We start from the raw sequence: 20,882 nt of genomic DNA on the forward strand, positions 1-20,882 counted from the left end.
ACTCACACGCTCTTTTGAGCCCTGAGACTCTTCTAGCCAGGTAGGTAATCTTTATTTATAACCAGGTGAGAACCAGGTTAGCTTGGGCAAAAGCCATTGCTTGAAGGGGTTGATCGCCGATGGTATAGAATAATGACGGAGTGGCCCTTAAGCGATGGAACCCATCCAAAAGGACATCGACTGTACAGACGGACTGATGAAATCAGCTCTTGTGCAGGTGTTAAGCGGATTATTTACATCACAGGTTCATGAAAAGTGGCAGCAATTTTGGGAGGCTATGATGCAGCAGTGGATTGACTATGGCTGTTGATGATAAAAGGCCATTGAGACTTTTTGTGACCCAGGACTCGGTGATCATAATTTTCCAGCCCGTTCATAATCCACTGCTCGCTTAGGGCCTCCCCACATGCCATTTCGCATCATGGGGCCTTATTGACCGTACTTGACCAAGCCACTTCAGTTCGGTGTGGCCCAGCGCACCGCTCGCCTTCCCCGACCGCCGAATTAAACCCGTTGTCGTCGTCGCTGTTCTGTCCGTTTTCCTCCGGAAGCTGGTGGCGCCAGCGGCAGCAGCGGCGGCAACACGGGGTCCGGCACGCAGCTGATCACGCGGGTCACCTACTCGGGCATGATCAACCCAGGCGACCAGTGGCACAACCACTCAGCGGTGGGCGCGCGCGCCGTCACAGTGGACTACCGTCTGCGGGTGATGTGCGACGAGCACTACTTCAGCACCAACTGCACCAAGCTGTGCAAGCCGCGCGACGACTACTTCGGCCACTACGCGTGTGACTCCAACGGCAACAAGGTCTGCCTCGACGGCTGGACCGGCGGCGACTGCAAGAAAGGTTGGTCCTGTTCGTCGTTGCCGTGCTATTATCGTCGTCGGTTATCGTCTCTCCTCCTTTGTTAAAGAACAGAAGCCCGATTATTGCATGCGGTCGGTCGGCTACTCAATGTTGTTTCTACTATGTATGTGTGCTTCTATTCCGTGCCTCTTCTGTAGTCACGCCCGCTGTCCTTGCATAGGGACCCACAGACTTATGTAGAGACCTACAGACTTACAGAGAGACCCATAGACTTGCATGGAGTTGGTTGCTCACATTTTATTTCTCCACATGCTTCTATTCCGCGCATCTTCTCCAGTTACACCCACTATCCTTGAATCTGGTTCCACCACACCCCTCCCATCTCACCCTCGTTATTCCGTCTACCCCTAATCCCTGCTCCAGTGGCATCTCCGTCGCCCTTCTTGTTGCCTCTTCAGCGGCGTTCTTGGTTTTAGAGTAACGCATCAAGTGAGCAGTGTCCTGGAAGAGACCCGAGCCTCCTCCCAATGTGAGACAAACCTCCTTCACGGTCTCCAATGAGGGTGTGCCCGCGTGTCACTCATTCGGCATATTTATAGACGTTTATCATGCGAGTCGGGCTAGGCCAGGTTTATTGAAATATTTATTTACGTGATGGGTTTCGATTTTTCTTGTTGTCTGTCATTGGTGACTAAGTGCCGAGGCATGACAAATACACGTCCGCTTAATCACACACAGGTGTATCTGCCTATAGTAGCTAATGCCAATATTGACCAACTAGCCCTTTGCCCGTCTTTGGACGGGCAACCTGAAACTTGCAAGTGAAAAGCACATCGCGACGTGATATTCATTGCATTAATGCGTGTGCAATTTGTAAGGGCGCGGTGACACAGACCTATTTCATTTTAAGATTTTAATCCCTTGTTCATCATGATGTCCTTTTTACTTTGATGTCTCAACAGCATCACGGAGATGGCATGATGTGAGGGTTCTACCTTTGTAGTGAGGGTTGTAAGTTGACGCCGAGGAGGGGGAAGGAGGCGCCTCGCCCCCCATGTGGAGTGACGTCAGCCGCTAATTATTATGAATGGGGGGGTGTCCATTTGGAGGACGTCACCTTATGATTATTAATGAGGGGGGCTGGTTAACGTGGGGTGACGTCACGAGCGTTGCACACAGACATTCTTGGCTCATTATAGTAGGTAATAATGGGGGGGGGGTCCATTTGGAGGATGGCACCTGCTCATGAATATATATGAGGGGGGCTAGTCGATGTGGAGTGACGTCACAAGCGTTAAGGACAGACATTCCTGGGTGATTATAGTCAGTATGAGGTATTCGCCTATCATGCCCACAGTCTATTGTGGAAGGTTAATTTGAGGGCATGCAGTTTGAATGCCACACTGGGATTTTTTTTTACATCTGCAAGGGAGCGTTCACAAGGCACGTCTGCTTATAATGTGCTTGGAAACACCTGGATTCGCTCTGACTTGTACAGCCTCTGGTGGGGCTCTTGATAATGAAAGCCGATGGTATTGTGAAGACATCTTAGTGCTTCACTCGATATAGTTTCACATTTACTGTATACGAATAATGAACGAAAGGGTTAGATGTGCCTGCTGTTGCATTAGCGTTTTAATAGATAAAAAATAAATCGGCCCATAATTAAACTCAAGTTTGCTGGGATCATAGTGGCAATGCGCTCATCCCTGCTGCAACTGATCTCCAACAGTAGACTGTTCTCTACCCAATTAAAACGCCCACAATATGTGTTGTTCACAATAGCCATGCTTATGAACGTGTAAATTAAGAAATGAGCCTGCCATTGATACAAAGAAACCCATAAAAAAAACTTTGTATCAAAACAATCTACACACGTTCGCGCATGTGCACACACGCACGTGCGCACGGTGTTTAGTTTACACATTCATCTCCCGCTCTGACTAGCATATGAGAGTAAAAGCCTCCCAACTCAGTGCACTGTTTGCCCTGTCCAGTGACATTGTTAATGTCTGCTTAGTTTAGTCTTGTGTGTGTGAACACAGTCGAACCTCTGCCTTTGTGTCCGTTTTCTTTTTTCAGCCATTTGCAGACAAGGATGCAGCACCGAGCACGGGCAGTGTGACAATCCAGGGGAATGCAAGTGAGTCGAGCGTCTTGTAACTTTTCCGAGATGGATAAATAAATTAAATTATTAAATTATGAAGTACGTTCTCGAGTAAATGCCATTGCTTTAGACAAAAGTGAGCGACTTCCTGCACCTTTTTTCGCGGTTGAGCCACCGTGGCGCCCTCCGATGCATTTCCGGGTTGTCCCGCATGTTGTTCATATGTACGTACGTATGTATGTTGAATTTCTTTCGCCCCGTACATAGCCAACCATACGAAGCCAACTGTACGTAGCTAACTGTGCTAATTAGAGGTGCTGCGTTCGGCACGGCGTCTAACGTTTCGCGCCACGTTGCTTGCCCAGAAAAAAACTCCGTCATGTGTGGATGCGACACGCTGGGCGTCATGCAGAACAGCGCGCGGCGCCACTCGGAAACGCGTCAGAGGGCGTCCTGCGCTTACCAACAGAAAACCCTGATGCCAGTTTCAAAGCAGATACTGGAATATTATTTGCAAGTGAGATGCAAAGATCACCGTGTATACTGAGAATCCATGCCATTACCCTTATGCCCAAGTGGGAAGAGTATTAGCGACTTGGCTTCCCACTCCAAGGGCTATCAAGCTTGGTGTGTTCTTTCCATCAAACTTGATTTGAAGCTTTCATGATTGCAGGGATTACTCTTTGGTTCTTTCGGTAAAGTCACATAGAAATAAAATAAATTAAATAATAGAATTCGCCGTTTCGATTGCAACACAAGCAGTCGTCATCAGGTGGAACTAAATTTGAGAGAGAGACAAAACACAGACACAGAGACACACAAACAGACACACAAGCAGAGAGAGACAACACAGAGACACAGAGAGACACAACAGACACACAGAGACCCAATGCCTCTGTGTCGAGGCCTTAAATAGAGAGGTCCATTCGCTCTTTCTCTCCCCCGACCGCTTCGGGGTGGATTTCCACACATCTCTCCGTCTCTGTCAAATTTCACACTTAACTTCTAATTTTAGCAATTTTTGGAGATCGTAATCAACCAGGCTATGCATTAACTGTGTGTTAGCACACTCTCTGTGTTGCATTGCATTACATTTCCAAAAAAAATGCTGAATTTTGTTTTCTCAAACTGCCGATTTCTCTCTCTAAAATTTACCAGGCTCTCATAGGTCCATTCGCTCTTTCTCTCCCTTGGTCGCCTCGGGTTGGATTTCCACACAACTCTCTCTAAAATGTACCACTCTTGTTGGGTCTTTCAGTGACATGCTAATTTCTCTGCTGCAGCAGACCCACCTCTCTCTCTGTCCCCCTCCCTCTCTCTCTATTTAAGGCCTCGACACAGAGGCATGGGGTCTCTGTGTGTCTATGTGGTGTGTCTCTCTCTGTGTCTCTGTGTTGTCTCTCTCTGCTTGTGTGTCTGTTTGTGTGTCTCCGTGTCTCTGTGTTTTGTCTCTCAAATTTAGCTCTACCTGATGGCGACTGCTTGTGTTGAAATCGAAACGTCAAATTCTATTATTTAATTTATTTTCTTTTTATGTGACTTTACCGAAAGAACCAAAGAGTCATTCTTTCCATCAGTTTCACTGCGATCATAATAACCAATATAATGAATTAATACGATGACCATCGCCGTAATTTATTGTAAGTGAGCACAGCTATTGGAGCATGCAAAACAATAATAATTTACAGCTCTTTTGCCATGGGGATTGTTTGACCATGCTTCACCACTTTGGTCAGTGTGGGTTCAGATATCACTTGCCACTGATGTCAGCTGTCTGGGAATTGAACTCAGGTCGCCTGGATCATAGCGCACTGCGCTCAGCACTGTGTCATCACACAGCCCATCGGAATATGCACAAAGTGCAAAAAGTCAGCCAAAGCTTCAAGATGAGAAGCAATATTTTACCTTCATGAGGGCTCCACGGCATTCACCAGCATACTATGTCTTTAGTTTAAAATGGTGTCAACATAACAATTTAAGAGAGCTAAATCAACATAAAAAAATTATAGAATGAATATGTACAAATGCAACATTTATTTCACAACTCTGTGTCTGTTTTGCACAAATAATGACAATATTGTAACGCACGCACGGACAGAACAAATATCGTAAACTATTACACCCGTGCTGCCTTGAAATAATTATACACGCCCCGTGTAAAAGTATGAAAATTAATGCACCGTAATGTATGCTTCGCTCGGTGCAGTAACAGGCATAAATATTTAAGAGCCAATGAAGCTAAGTGAAACCGACTTGCGAGTAGGTAGGTACAGAACCCCAGTAATCCGATCGACTGTGGCCAAGACGCTAATGGCCTTGTGAGAGGAGGGTTCGGTCAAATGAGATGGTATTGTTTCTTAGCCCGACTCGCTTCTTTCACTTTGCCGACTCTCCCCCCACCGGCTCCCCGCCCCGCTCCCTCCCCCGCCGCCCCCCCCACTCCCCCCCGCCCCCCCCGCCCCCCCCGCCTTCCCCCCCGCCTTCCCCCCCGCCCCCCCCGCCCCCCCCCGCCCCCCCCGCCCCCCCCCCCGCCCCCCCCCGCCCCCCCCCCGCCTTCCCCCCGCTCCCCCCCGCCTTCTCCCCCCCACCTTCCCCCCCCCGCTCCCCCCCGCCTTCCCCCCGCCCCCCCCGCCTTCCCCCCGCCCCCCCCGCCTTCCCCCCGCCCCCCCCGCCTTCCCCCCCGCTTCGTGTGCTCTGTTGCGTGCTACTCGCACAGCGTGTTTGTAACCGGGCACCCGTTGACAACATACGGTTGGTGGGGGGAGGGTTTTCAACGAGACTCAGATTTTGCTACTGTGGATTATTGGTGAGGAGGTACATTTAATGGTAATACAAATGCATCCAACACCTTGTGTTCGGACATAATTATCCAATGAGTTTCAACATTTAGGGGGGGTTTTAAATTCGGCAACAAAAAAATGTCGGCGTAAATATCGCGTGCTTTCATCAGCATCATCATTATCAACCATTGTCAATTCACTGCTGGATGAGGGCCTTCAAAGTCCGCCGCCGCCATCTCTCGTGATCCTGCGATATAATAGTTCACTTCGCAGCTGTGCATTAACTAATTAAAAAACATTTCACAAAAGGACACAGCCACACTGAAGACTAAATGAAGAAAAGACTGAACCAACATACATTGAAAAGCAAAGTCAGCCAAGGTGACATGCTTTCTCCAAAGTTATTCTTTGCGACTTGATTTGATATTTTCCACAAATTGGTTTGGAGAAGCATGGACAAACTTATATAATGGAGAAAGCATTATCTGTTTCGTCAAATAATATATATATACACACACACGCACATATGAACCTTATGGCGGCACCCCGGGGTTCCGAATAAACGGAAGTCAAAATCGTAATTAATTAATGTATTTTTGGCGACTCCGTCCCACAGTGCACACAAACGCCACGACCCACCTGGCGCGGATCATTCTGTTGTCGTGTCGTCCAAGCGCAGCGAGGACGAATGCGCAGAAGAAACAAAACTTTGAAACTTTGATTAGCGCATCGTGTAAAGCTCGTCGAGAGGAATAGATCGCCTTGTCGTTCACCTTTAACAGGCAAAAAATGACGTCGCAACGCAGTTTATGCGAGAGCCGGGGGCTTATGGGACCCCGGGGTCCCGCCATAAGGTTCATATATCGCCTGATTAAATATCACCAGTCTGTTAAACGTTCAGTGACCTCAGGCTACCTTCAACTGATTCGACCAATCTCATGGGAAATCCCGTGTTGAATAGATAGTATCAGCACAAATATTCTCATTTCTCTGTGACTGCAAACAGGCGACTGTTTATAGTTCACACAAATTTGGACACTCCAGCGATTTCGCACGTGCGATTGTTCGGCCTGTCAATTTGGCAACCTGGCCAATCCTAAACGTGACGTTGCGTTTGAACTTTTATTGAGCACGCCCTTTGACATTGGTATTTTTATAACAATGCCAAGTGTGAGCGTTTAGGAGGCCTGGGGTTTAATGGATTACACGGAGATCATATGCACAGGAAGGATCACCTGTGGTGAGGGTGGAGACGAGGGGAGCAGTTCAGAAAATAGGTTTCCGGCCCACCTGTGTAGCAGTTTCAGTGTTATTCTCTCCTGTGTGTGGGGGTCGGGGGGGTCACTGTACAATTCTATAACCTCCTACATGTAAAATTATCTTGGGGAAAATTGGCCCAAACATCCTTTGGCAGGACCCAACTGAAAGGAGTCGTGAGACTTCTTCTTTGGTTCTTTCGGTAAAGTTACGTGACTTTACCGAAAGGACCAAAGAAGATGAATCCTTGCAGTCACGAAAGCTTTAAATCGAGAGTCGTGAGACTCAGTAGAACATTTTAAATTATATGAGTGCATTGCATTTTTACGTAATATCGTGAAAATATGTACGGGTCATGCTTGCAAGGTGGTTGCTAGCATACACAACAATAGTTGTCTAGTGAATAATTCCCCAGAAATTTAATGAATTGTCACAATTTGGGGTCATGATTTTAACTTCGAAAATGAATAATTCTTTGTCCAGTTTGACCTTTGTATAGTTCCTCTTTTGTTCTTGTTTTCACATTTTTGGTACTTCCATTAACTTAAATGTAACTTGAATACACAACTTGTATGTGCTGTATGACAAGTTACCAGTTCTTTAACGCACAATTCGATGCACGCATTGCGATTGTAAGAATCAATTTAAATTGATAACTTATCGCATCGTTTAGAACCCTAGATGAACGAGCTCAGCATAAAAAATATATACGTTCACTTTGAGCTATGACTTATCCGCTGCTGGATAAAGGCCTTCCACAAATCAGTCATCGCCATCTCTCACAGGCGTCACGACACAGTGGCGAGATGTTAACTACCTCGCCTGGAATAGAGTAGATTGTGGGCTCATTCCCGACCCTGATGCCTGTTGTATATTTGGAGTTTGCGTGTTCTCCCCGTGGCCGCGTGGATTTTTCTGCAAGTCCTCCGGTTTTTCCCTCCACATTTAAAATCAACATGCATTGAAAGTAATTGGCTGCGATAAATTTCTACGTGATAAGCCACTTAGTTGAGCAATAATTTGTGGCCAGGTCGCTTCTGAAAAAGAGCTGTTTAGCTGTGGGCCTTACCTGGTAAAATAAAATAAAACAAATAGTTTGGCAGCCCATCAAAGCTGAAAAGCATTATTTTAACAACGCCCCCAAAAATTGCCACGGCATGCAATTTTAATGAAATCGATGAATTTTAAAAGCGCCTGCTCGTTTTACAGGTTTTTAGGTTGAGTTAGTCGCCGCGTTGTTAGCGCCCGCCCTGGTTGAAGAGTTGACCGCAAGCCTGGGCACGATGCTCTGCGAGTGGCCCTATTTACTCAAGATGCGGCTTTTCCCACAGTTATTATGCATAGCTCCATCATTACGGAGCGTAGCAGCTGTTGCACTTGGGGTGGGAGGGGCCCGAGGGGGGGGGGGGGCACCTGTCGGCCCCGGCAGAGCTTTCTGCGGCGCCGCCCGCCGACTCCGTGAGAGGCCCCCATTCATTCAAATCCCCTGCGCGGGTTCGATGGCGTCCGCTTAATTGCCCCCCCCCCCCCCTGGTTGAGGCCGAACGAAACTTTCACACGAATTCCGGTCATCCTCGCAGCAGCGGCTTTTGGCTGACCGTCGAACAAAGACAGGTCACCATAATCGCATGCTTTCAGACACGCTTCTGCGGCCGTCTGGATCGCTCTTCCTTCCGATATTAGCAAGCCACTGCAGCCATGCACTTTTAAATCTCGATTGAAAACTCATTTCTTTAGAACTGCTTTTTGTGTTTAGTTTGGTTGTCCCTGCGACTATTAGCAAGGTCGGCTACCTACCTTGCGAAAGAAGTCCAACATACATGTTAAAGTCTCCTTTGCCATTCTATTGTCACAGTGTAAAATTTAGGATTTTCCTACAACCCCTATGTATACACAATCGTTTTGCTTGATCATATGCTAATTCTTGCCCTGAAGCAATTTTTGAACAAATGGGGAACCTTGCCTGGCCTGCCTACTTTGTGGGGAGGGTGGGGGGCATTTGACTCTTTACCCTGATAAGTATGTTATGAGAGAACCATCATGGTATATAATAGGTGACGAGGTTAATTATAAGATATGATATACATATATACATGATGGAAACCTAATTATAACCAGCCCTTTACCAATACAGTGTTGGATAAAGGCGTTCCCATGTCATGTCAGCTATGCAGGGTGTTTGACCATACTTCACCGTACCAGTCATTGCGGGTTGGTCGAAGAGAGGGTGCTCAGCATCTGTTCAGAGTTGACTCAATATTATCCCATCTCAGGACACAAAAGATTATTATATTTATTGATTTATCACATAGGGTTATTTAATATTTTTTTACAAATGTTCAAACCGAATGCATGCATGAATTCATTTTTTAATTAATTTAGGACTTTTTTGTAAGATGGCCAGTGTAATCTTGCGACATCCATCGATTGTGTTTCATCTCAGTTCCCTCAAAACTCTTTGTTGAGTTTTGTAACTGATGAATTCGAGGTGACCTCCCACAGGAAGAATAAGAATAGATATTCATGATTATAATGGATAAAATATTAACTTAAATAATAAACAATTAAAATAGTTTAAAGGCAGCGTTGAAATAAATTAAATAACCTAACGTGTCCTGACTTTTGTGCCACCTACTTTTGTACATATATACAGCTACACAACATGTGTCCGCACATTTGTGGTACATATTAGTTATGAACATGTGGAATGTTGTTTTGAATACCATGGAATGACTGTGGTTTGATACCCCTTCACTCACAGCATCAGTTTGCAATTGGTATCTGAACCTGGACCAGGCAGTGCCTAGGTCAACTTAAAATAAGACGAGTGCTGGGCCCAGTGTGTCGGCATTAGACGTGAAGAGACACAAAGGTGGTCAGACTGGGTGGTGCTCGCCATGCTCCCCCCTCGTGTGCCTTGTTGGCTTTAATTACCATTCATTAACAGGATTTGCCCCTTTCAGTGTATAAGGCTAAAGAGGGGATATTTGCATTTCTTACGATTGTTTTAGCCAATACACTTTTCTCATGGCAAGTGTGAGAACATTACATTGTATTCATCAATGGCTATGCAACTGTGTTAATTTGTCACACACACACATTGTCCTCACAGTTGGATGCCAACTGCTCCAGTCAACCTCTTCATTATACCCCTCCAGTTTATCCTTTCCACTCTACCCTACAGACTAAGTTTTTAATACCCCATTTTCGTTGGCATTCGGGAATTTATAGATTAGTTACTTCCCCATTAGGCGCGATTCCTGCCCTTGTCATCATCTCTGCAATGCTGCTAAAGCGTCGTACATAAAATCACGTTATACATTTTATCTTGCATTTTTAGGTGTGATAGCCATCGTTGTCACACCAGAAAAGATGGTTGAGGATAAAACTTTGAGCTTATCATTCCTCGATGGTTTTAATAGTGGAGCCTCTTATAATGTGTTCCTTTAAAATTTGATATTCCTCAAAGTAACACTCAATGGCATATTCCTTGTATAAGCTTACATGTCAGTTGGCTGTTATTTACGACACAGTATTTGAGCAATTTTAATTAATCCATGCTTGATATATATATTTTTATACCGAATCAATACCAAGTTGGGTGTATTGTATTGCAAGCCGAGTTGTTGGACAAACATGTAACGGAATTCGCCCCCCCCCACCCATCATAACCTGACACCGCGCAATGCCGCTCGTTGTGCCGCGCGGCCAACAGCGGATTAATTTACGATAACGGCAGCGATCGGGGTGAAATGCCAACAGGCACGTCGAGAAAGCTATCGGTTGGGGCCGCAATAACAAAAAAACACATGTGCGGTGGGCGGGCTTGGACGGAGTTGCAGTTGGTGGTCAGAGCTGAGGGCTGTCTGTCGAGAGCAACTCTATTTCCTGATGCGTCTCTGCACCGAAAATAAAACAGCTGCTTTTCGGTGGCTTTATGGGCCCTCCTGAACGCGTGGCAGCGGTGGTGTTTGGGGGGGGGGGGTAGTGACGCAGCTCACGTGCCCTCTTTCATCAGCAGATGCGCAGCTGCTGCGAATAATGGGGGCCCTGCCACCGCCACTTGTAGCCTGATGTCACTTTTGTCCCCGCCGTCTGCCGGCCGCCTGCCTGCTTGCGCCAAGGCTTTCCCTCCGCTCGTCACTGACATCGGCTTAATTAGCAAACGAGCTTCATTTCATTCCGTCTCCACCTCCAGCATATTTCGCGTCACGTGGATGCCCTCATATAAAATTGTCACGTGCGTGCGAGGCCCACGTAACTGGCGTGTTCTAAAAACGAGTCGGGAGTGCGGTCAACAAATAATGAAATCCCTTGTGTGACCGTGTGGCCATTACCGCCGCGATGATGTGGATGGTGCAGAAAGCACGCACACTGTGCAGCAGTCACCAGACAGAGCTGTCTCCCACCTGCTGCCTTCACTCACGCGAGCACGCTCGCTGCCCACATACCTACCTTTGCCTAGCCATTATGCTGCTATTTCTAACTTTGGAAGACGTCCCAGGTCATTGTTTTCCAAGGCGCGGGGCTATATTCCGTTGGGCACGCGTTACAGCAGTTTTAGAAGTGTACAGGCGGCTATAACGAAGCTGTAAAACTATACGACGATGAAGGTGTACACTTTATAATTGTAAATATTAATAATTAAGCTTAATTTTACAACACCTAACTGTGAGGCACTGTGGCAGAGAGCTCAGCTCATGGTTATAACATTGCGAGTTCAAATATTTTTTGCCTATTGACTCAGCCAATCATTTATAAGAGGTGTAATAGAGGAGTACCACTTTGTGTAGAGTCCAAGAGCAGTTGTGCCTGCTGTAGAAATTTGGAATTTCCACCACTAGCTCAATGCTGTCAATGGAAATGAGCACCAACTCAAACTGTTTTAAAGAAAATAGATACATATTTTATATACATATATAACTTATTGGTTTACATATCTTTTCAAATAAAATTTCATTTTAAAGACGTTGAAGAAAAAACAACTCCGGTTGCCTGTGAGAGGGGAAAGAAATGCCAGAATATTTTTTTTTAAAATTAATCTATGCCAGGGTGCGAAGGAAATTGATCCTGTTGAAATGGCAAAATCTCTTTTTACACCGCTGGTCTGCCATCGTACCCGGGCGCCTTCCCTGGTGCACGGACCACCTATCACGAGAGCACGCAGCTGATGGGGTGAAGACAGATTTCTTGACGTTGGGGCCATTTTATTATTTTTAGTTGAGCTCTTGCGATTTGCTGACCTTTGACAGCCGCCTCTCGCTGCCTCCTCTCGTCATCGCGGTGCTCGCGGAGGGCACGCTGAATTCTACCCCACAGCCACGCAGCGTCGGGCTTAGCGCTGGGAATTCGAGGGCTAAGGTTAAACAGATTATTTTGGCTGGGCATTGTGGTTGCTTGCGCTCACACGATTAGGGGACCCTGGTGCCAAGGCAGCACCTGCTCTGGCTGCTGTCTGTCGCATGCCTTTGTTTTAGCGAGAGTAAAGAAATCCCACACGACCTAAAAGTTTACCTTACGTAACGACGTGATTGGCAATTACCTGCCGTGCTTTCCCTTCGAGATGCGGGGGTTAGGTTGAATTGGCGGCAGAAGGCCGATTAGATTGTGCGCCGTGAAAGCTATCGTTGAAGTGGTCAATTCATAGGGGATGTAACAACGCGCCGATTAATATCGATTGTTAAGCTCGCATTGCATGCATCGAATTCCATGTGTAAGAATCAACTGTTTTAGATTAATGTACGTTCTATGTAATCGCTCAATGTGACCCTCCTCAATCCACTCGAGGCTGCCACATTTGATCAGATATTAAATAAAATTGTGACCCCAAATCTTGTATGTTGCGAAGAGTATTACATTGCTACACCCATCGTGATTTCCAACAGTTTTGATATTTAAATGCTCGAGTAAAGTGGTAATTGATTTATGTTTTAACAAATATTGTTTAAGAGATAATCATTCTTGATTTGAAGCTTTCGTGACTGCAGGAATCCATTCTCTTTGGTTCTTTCGGTAAAGTCACATAGGTATAAAATAAAATAAATCACGACGTTTCGGGCGCAGCACAAGCGTCCGTCATTAGGTGGGAAAGCATGGCCTGCTGCTGAGGCAGACTGTTTTAAAAGGTTTGAAATGGGTGTAGCCCAAGGGTCATCAAGACGTGGGCGGGGCTAGTGATGTTAATGTGAGAAATTAGCATGCAAATGTAAGATAGAAGGAGAGTGGCCTCCTAGACGAGGGCACGGAAGTGGCTATGTTACTGTGAGAGATTAGCATGTTAATGTGAAATCGAAGAGTGGTACAATCCAAAGGCATGAGAGTGCAACCCAAAGGGTGCAATCCATTGTTACTTTGTTTATAAATGTGTGAGAGCCCATTAGTCTATTTTGTAAGGATGGCCTGAATATGATGACCGTATGTATAAGAAGGCAATATGCGAGGGCGCAAGACATTCTCAATGTGTCTGCAAGGAAAGCGTAATGAAACAAAGTTTATGGTGTGAGAACAGACTTAACTAAAACATTATTGCTTCAAATAATTCCCCTATTTTGTTGTAGTTTCTCTTCTGGATCCATCGCTGAGAAGCCATGTTTTTTGTTCATCGAGAGTCGAGCAGAGAAAATATTTTTTACAAATTAGCCGTTGAAGCGTTTGTAGATTTCTTTATGATTATATAATTTACAAAAGAATGTACGCCCCTTAAAATATTAAAAGGCTGTGTAAAATACTCCCCTCCATTGTCATTGAATTAACCCCCCAATGTATGTACGTTGAACTTCCTTCGCTCCGTACGTAGCCAACCCTGCTAATCGGAGGTGCGGGACCTTGATTACAAGCACAACAAGCACAACTTGTAATCAAGTTGTGCTTTTTTTGGTCCCTGTTGTCAGTATTATTGTTCACTGCACACAAGGTGGCAGAAGGCCCCCCTGGAGTGAAATGGTCTAAATGACTGCTTTGCGTTTCTCCTCCCCGCTCCACCCGGCGGAGTCTCTCTGTGCTCACGCGCGCATCCGTAAGCGTGCATTGGTGTCCGCGCAAGCACGCGTTCGTGGGCGACCACGCATCGGACCAACACGTGCGAGAGATTCGCTTTCCCTCTCTGTTGTCCACAAGAATCGCCCGTCTCGATTATAACAAATGAACAACATTCGGCAAGCTTAGAACGCTCTACACGTGCGTCTCCTTGCGGCGTTCGCAGCAATTGTTTTTGTTCATCAATAAAGTTGCCAAAGCAATAAAATAAAAACATATTGAGTAAAATAAACAAAAAATTGCGATTTTACAGCAAAAATGATATTGTACAGCCACCGGGGAGAAAGGGTAGGGGAGTGGGGAACGCTGTTTGTTTGGTGTGTGTTTGTAGTTGTACGTGTGTATGTACATGTGCCTTTCCGATAACAAAATGAATGTGATGCCAGGCCTTACTCAATACCACTGAGAATTGGGATCTGAACTTGACCTGAAACTCACCAAGGTCAACAGAGCTTTAAATTATCACTGCTACAGTGTTGGTTACGAAAGTACTGGAAGGGCAAAACCAAAGTGGGTGTGTCCCATGCCAGCCTTAACAGTATTAAAATTGGTAATTAGGCTCATGGTAGCTGCATCAAATCATCCGTGTAAGATTCAATGTTTTGGCAATTTAAACATGTTGTTTATAATTGGTTCATGTGTTATCTGCAGATACTTGAGGTCACTATATTGACCATCATTTGTTGGCAAATCATCCAAAGATAGGACCACAGAGCTTGGGAAATTTCTGACGCCGGTTCTGTCTGCCGTCATTCCCGTTTGTGGTTTCCCGCTCCTCGGTGCAACAGCTGTGCGGCGTTACGAGTTCTACGGTGGTTTGAAGTTGAATGGTGATGCTGTATAACATACATTAGTAATTAACATTTATATTGTTAATTCAAAAACATAAATCATGAATTCTTTCATAAAATAGCGTCCTTAAATTTCAATTTTCCCTGTGGTTGTTTGACACTAGATGCGGTGTGATCTGTGCTTTTGTGAGTGTTTGTGTGTGCGTGTATGTGGAGAGCGGTAGTGTAGCGGTTAGTGCGTTCAATTCCCACTCATGGCCAACACCAGTGATGATTATTTGATCCGGTCCTGGACCTCCCCTAGATCGACTCAGCCTCAAATTAGTGCCTGGTGCAATGTGTAAACAGCGCCAGACGGGAGAAAAATGTGGCCGGGCATGGTATTGGCCACCCACCCCCCTCGTGTGCTGTGCCGGCCTTCATTGGTGGTACTCGCTTAAAGTGCTTGCCCCAACAATCTTTTAAGGCTAAACGGGCGGTCTTTGTCTTTTTGTGTGTGTGTGTGCCTGTAGGTGCCAGTATGGCTGGCAGGGCCATTTCTGTGACCAGTGCATCCCATATCCTGGCTGTGTACACGGCGGCTGCAGCAAGCCCTGGGAGTGTCGATGCGACACCAACTGGGGTGGCCTGCTCTGCGACAAAGGTTAGTAGCACGCCCCCCCCCCCTCCCCTTCGTGTTCATCAATTTTGCTGAACGAACAATTCACAAAGGTGCGTTGAAATTTTACGGGTTGAAATTTTATTCCAGCCGTCTCCCAGAACCTAGGAGCACTGAGTTCGGACTTCGATCTGCAGAATTTCCGTAACCCCCCCCCCTCCCTTATTACGGTTGGTATCTTTTACCAGGCTCTTGTAAAAAAAAAAAATACAGCCATTCTCAAGCCACCAAAGGGTGAAGGCCCCCACCGTGCCAGTTATGGGGGCTCTTTTTTTTACCATACTTCACAACACTGGTCAGTGCTGATTGTTGGTGAGAGGAGGGGATCCGCTTCGTATATTAATGACCGTCAAAATTGTATATCAATCGATGTCATGAGCATTGCCGTCACGTTATCGGAAGTGAGCACAGCTGTTGGAACATGCAAAATAATAATAATTTACAGCCCTTTTGTCACGGGGAGTTGTGTCACCATACTTCACCACGCCCGGTCACTGTGGATTGGCGAGGAGGGAAGGACCAGTTCTGTATATCAGTCACCAGAGATGTTAACCATGGCTGGGAATCGAAGCAGGGTTGCTGGTTTCCTATCTTGTTTTATTCGAATATTGCATCCAGAAAAAACACTCGAGAACATCTCTTTTGTAACATGGCTCGAGATAGAACATCTCTTTTGTAACATCTCTCGAGATAGAACATCTCTTTTGTAACATGGCTCGAGATAGAACATCTCTTTTGTAACATCTCTCGAGATAGAACATCTCTTTTGTAACATCTCTCGAGATAGAACATCTCTTTTGTAACATCTCTCGAGATAGAACATCTCTTTTGTAACATCTCTCGAGATAGAACATATCCTTTGTTAAGGTGGTTATGATTCAGTGCACAGGGTGCCAACCGCTGCAACGCCGATCAGGAGCCATTCGATAATTATCCAGGAAGGTCTCTACTATTCCTTGTGGCTGTTGTATTAGGGAGAGGAAATGGAAGAACCTGCAGAAAATACGTACACTCACGGTTGGATAAAACACTCAGCACTCTGTACAGATATGTAAGCAACTGACCTACTTGCTTTGTTGCCTTCTAATAGCTGCCGTAGTTGGGACTTTCATGCACTCCATGAATTCTGCATGATTCACCAACCATGGCTCCCAAAGTGCGGGATTACTTGTGTGCGACGAATGTAGATGTTTGGGATTGAATTTCTTGCTTCTGCTCGTGCCATTGTGAATAAATGAATAACCTTAATGTCTGCTGCATATTTCAAAAGCTGGCTAAACTTTCCACAAATACAGCTTCCTCGTCTTTCTCGCTGTTCACTTAATTTCTGTGTCTAACACAGTCTGTGTGTGTGTCTATATATACACACACACAGATCCCTTCAATAGCCTTAACAGACTTTTGGGGAAAGTGCTGTTAGTGAGCACCTATTAATGCCAGCACCACACCCGGCCACCTTTGTCTCCCTAGTGGCAATATTTATACACCGCACCAGGTACTCATTTGATGAACAGTGACCTACACACAAAAAGCAGTGGCTAGGATTGCTGATAATGATACTTGCTCAACAAACCGTGACTTAGAATTCATTACAAACCGGTCTCCCAAATCCGTTAGCATCGCTGCTCTTTGCAATCACTGGCAGTGCATTTTCATTTCATTGCACACCCGCGGGTAATTAAGCGTGGACAACTGGTCTCATCGTGCGCAAATCTCCCTGCCTCCCAGACCTCAACTACTGTGGCAACCACCAGCCGTGCCGCAATGGCGGCAGCTGCTCCAACGCGCAGCCGGACAGCTACAAGTGCGACTGCCAGAAGGGCTACCACGGCGTGAACTGCGAGATCGGTGAGTTTTGGTGGAAACCGTCGGGCGGAACTCTGCGCGCTCTCGCGGCGTGCGGCGTGTGCTCACGCCAGCCTGGCAGCGCTCCCCCCGTGTCGCCCCTCAAAAAACAACCCTGGCACCCGGAGCGGACCGCGGCTGACCGTTTTGATAGCCGCGTGCGCGTGGTGGGTTTTTATCAATGCGCACCTGTTGGCACGCTGGCGAATTGTGCTTCAGTTCGGATCCCCCCACACCCAACCCCCCACTGTGCAATCTCGGGCCAATCCGGTCAGCCAGTCAGTGGTCGTGTGACTGGTGCACGGTGGCGGCTGTTTTTTTGTTTTATTGTTGGCCACGTGACCAGCAACTGTCAATGTGAAATTTGTCATTGCGGAACACCGGCCATCACCTCCACCTTTCTGTGACCACTCTCCCACCTCCGATTAGCACGGTTGGCTACGTACGGTGCAAAAGAAGTTCAACGTACATACATACAGATAAAGGCCCTACATTGTCACCAACCGACCAGTTATCATCATTCATTTCTGAAATTTACTATAAGGCAAAGTAATGGTGGGATTGATACCTGTGATATATAATGTCTGAACCAGTCCTGGAATACCTACCGTCACCAACCTCGTGAAAGTATGCTCACTTACACCAACATGTAATGGTGACGAACTTCATCCAGCAGTGAATTGACAGAGGGGTTGTGAAATGGCGTGATAATCTTGCAACAGGGATGCGATACAGTTCCTGCTCCTTTGGAGTATCGTCAGACCTGTTGCTTACACACTATGTGCAGCACATCACACGTACAGTTGTGCCCCGTCTATGGATAATAAATATGTTTTGAGCACTGCTGCTTGCGCTGGAGAGGCCTCATTAATTTCCAGGTGCCTTGAAATCGTATCCGGGAATTTATGCGTGAATTAAAATTTGCTTCGAGCGGGATGCCCACCGGCGTTGTGTTTGTTCGCCGAGCCGTGACATCCTCCTCGTCTGTTCTTTCCAGTTAACAACACGTGCGCCAACGGCGGCTCCAGTGTGGGGTCACCGTCGGGCTACAAGTGCCTCTGTGCCCCAGGATGGACCGGAGCCAACTGCACTGAAGGTAGGCACAGAGTGCATGCACGTATGTATATTGTATGTATGTTGAACCTCTTTCGCGCACCGTACGTAGCCAACCGTGGTAATCGCAGGTGTGGGGGAAGGACGACAAACTATGGGTCTCAGTATGAGTCTATGGTCTCTGAGTCAGTCTATGGGTCTCTGTGTGAGTCTATAGGTCTCTGTGTGAATCTATGTATGTTTAACTTTTTTCGCACCGTATGTAGACAACTGTGCTAATCGGAGGTGCGGGGCAAGGACAACAAACTGAACACTAAAAACAGTTCTAAAGAAATGAGTTTAATAAAAGTTCATAGCTCCAGTAGCTTCCTAATATCGGAAGGAAGACCGTTCCAGACAATCGCAGAAGCGCATCTGAAAGGACGTGATGCAGTGATCGTCTTTGTTCGATGGTTAGCCAATAGCTACTGCTGCGAGGATGATCAGACTTTGCGTAAAAGCATCACTCGGCCTCGATCCGGGGCCGCAATGACCGCCCAGCCCTTAGCGAGGTTGCCGCTCTTTGCAGTGGTACGTGGGTTGACCCTGGTGGGCAGCTCTGGTTTAACGCTGCGGGATTTAACAACCGTAAAATACCACGCGCCGTCTGCTTCACAGTTGACGTTAAAGATTCCGTGACGTCAGTCGGACAGGGCATGCCACATTTTGTGCCACCGTCATAGTCCACATTTTCTAAATTACCTGGAAATTGATGAATTGGGATTACGACAAAGCAACATTGCCCCTCCTCCCCCACTGAATGGTATAAATACCAAATGTACCAATTTTTGTAATAAACGTGTGATAGTTGAGATGCCACCGCGCATTACTGTTGAGCTACATTCTCGGAGCACAGTTTTAAAGCAAAAAAATGACTCAAAACAATTTCCTTCCATTATTATCACTCCACCATATCAATCACGAGGTTTTTTTTACCATATTTTGCCGTGCCAGTCTATGTGGGTTGGTGAGAGGGATGGGGGCCCAGGACTGATTCTGCTATTACTTGCCACTGATGTTAACTGTGTTATTGATAGGCGAACTCGCGTCAGCGGCTTCACAGCATAGCATGTAAAGTTATACTATGTTAATATATTATTTTTTTTATTTTTGTTGCTTCTGTCAAAGGTGGAGTGGAGGTGCAGTGGTTAACGTGCTGTGCTAAGTTTGATTCCCCAACGTAAATGGCGAGTGATATCTGAATCGGTTCTGGCCACCACCCTTTACCAATGCACACTGAGAAGTGTAGTGAAGTATGGTCAAAACTCCCCCATGACCGACATGATGTTGGGGGAGCAGGGTGGGGCAGCCTTCATACAGCAGTATAGATATACTTTGAAAAAAAGTATTTGTCAGCATGATTGAAATACTGCATCACAACACAACTGCTCATTGTTATAGGTATACTTGTAAAACAAGCAGGAAATAACCAATGACAGTATATGCACAAACATAGCAGCACATTAAAAAGGTTATTTTAACAGCCCTTTGTCAATATACTGCAAGATGAACACCTCCCCACATCCCAGTTGGGTGTCGGGATTATTTGACCGTATTTCGCGAGGCTAATGGGTTGGCATGTGGGACGGCGGTGGGGGGCCGAACCCATTCAGTCACCACTCACTCGCCATGGGCAAGGATCGAATTCGGATAACAGTGCGCGATGGGCCGCGCCACTGTAAAAGTTATACAACGTCTTAATTGTAAGTCATAATGCCCTATTAAATGATGTCATCACCGTTTTGTGAGCACATTTTTCATGGGATTTTTTTTCCATCAATCAAATGCACTCGAACAGATCCCTTTTTGCTTTCATCTCTGGAGTGACTGATTAGATGCTCTCATCCGATTGGTTTCACACTTCCTCCAATAGAGCCGCACAGTTTATTTTAAGCGACATACGCTTTCGTAGCTTAGGCTTTGTGTCGCTGCATTGCTCTAATGCTTTAATTGTGCATTTCTGAAATCTAGGTCAGAATTATGATATTGTGCAAACGTTAAGAGCAGATTTGGTGACACAATGTTACTCACTAATTCTCTGCGGATGTAGTGTCCCCACTGAGTCATTTGCATGCCACACGAGCTGTTTTTCCCGACTGCTTGAAAATGTTTGTGACATGAGATACGAGAAGAGAACACAGACGCACTCGTCGGTGCCATTTGCGTAACTTTATAATCCAAACCATTTTTCTACGTGGGGAGCTAAAAAAAACACGTCCATGCTCCGCCGTATGAAATCCTGCTTCACTGATGGATTTGGTTTTAAATTTTATGGACTCAAAAGTGGTGTCGTGTGTCTGCTGTGAATTAGGGGTAACGCAACACAGAGCCATTCCTGTTTGTTATCTGCATTGATCATAAGGCTCAGATGTGCAGGTAATGCTACTTGGAGCCATGGTTTACGGCTCTCACAAACTGCCACGTAACACTAACAATGCTGTCAAACAAGCTGTGATGCCCTCCGCCTTGTGTCGCCTTGTCGTGTAAACCCCCACGTATTTATACAGC

At 46.2% G+C, this 20,882-nt stretch overlaps 1 protein-coding gene across 2 annotated transcripts in view; it reads left to right on the top strand.

Moving 5' to 3' along the window:
- The window catches only part of LOC116943137 (protein jagged-1b-like), a 126,669-nt gene that overhangs the window by 52,212 nt on the left and 53,575 nt on the right, over nucleotides 1-20,882 (top strand). For both annotated transcript variants that reach the window (XM_032955716.1, XM_032955717.1), the window contains exons 4-8: nucleotides 552-848; nucleotides 2,892-2,952; nucleotides 15,292-15,422; nucleotides 17,166-17,285; nucleotides 18,280-18,378. In XM_032955716.1, coding sequence (XP_032811607.1) covers nucleotides 552-848; nucleotides 2,892-2,952; nucleotides 15,292-15,422; nucleotides 17,166-17,285; nucleotides 18,280-18,378 — 708 coding nt within the window. The remainder of the gene's footprint in view (nucleotides 1-551; nucleotides 849-2,891; nucleotides 2,953-15,291; nucleotides 15,423-17,165; nucleotides 17,286-18,279; nucleotides 18,379-20,882) is intronic.

The sequence above is a fragment of the Petromyzon marinus genome, chromosome 17 (assembly GCF_048934315.1).
Source record: "Petromyzon marinus isolate PM22_M1 ecotype Great Lakes invasive population chromosome 17, UKy_Petmar_22M1.pri1.0, whole genome shotgun sequence".
In the NCBI taxonomy this organism is placed as follows: Eukaryota; Metazoa; Chordata; class Hyperoartia; order Petromyzontiformes; family Petromyzontidae; genus Petromyzon; species Petromyzon marinus.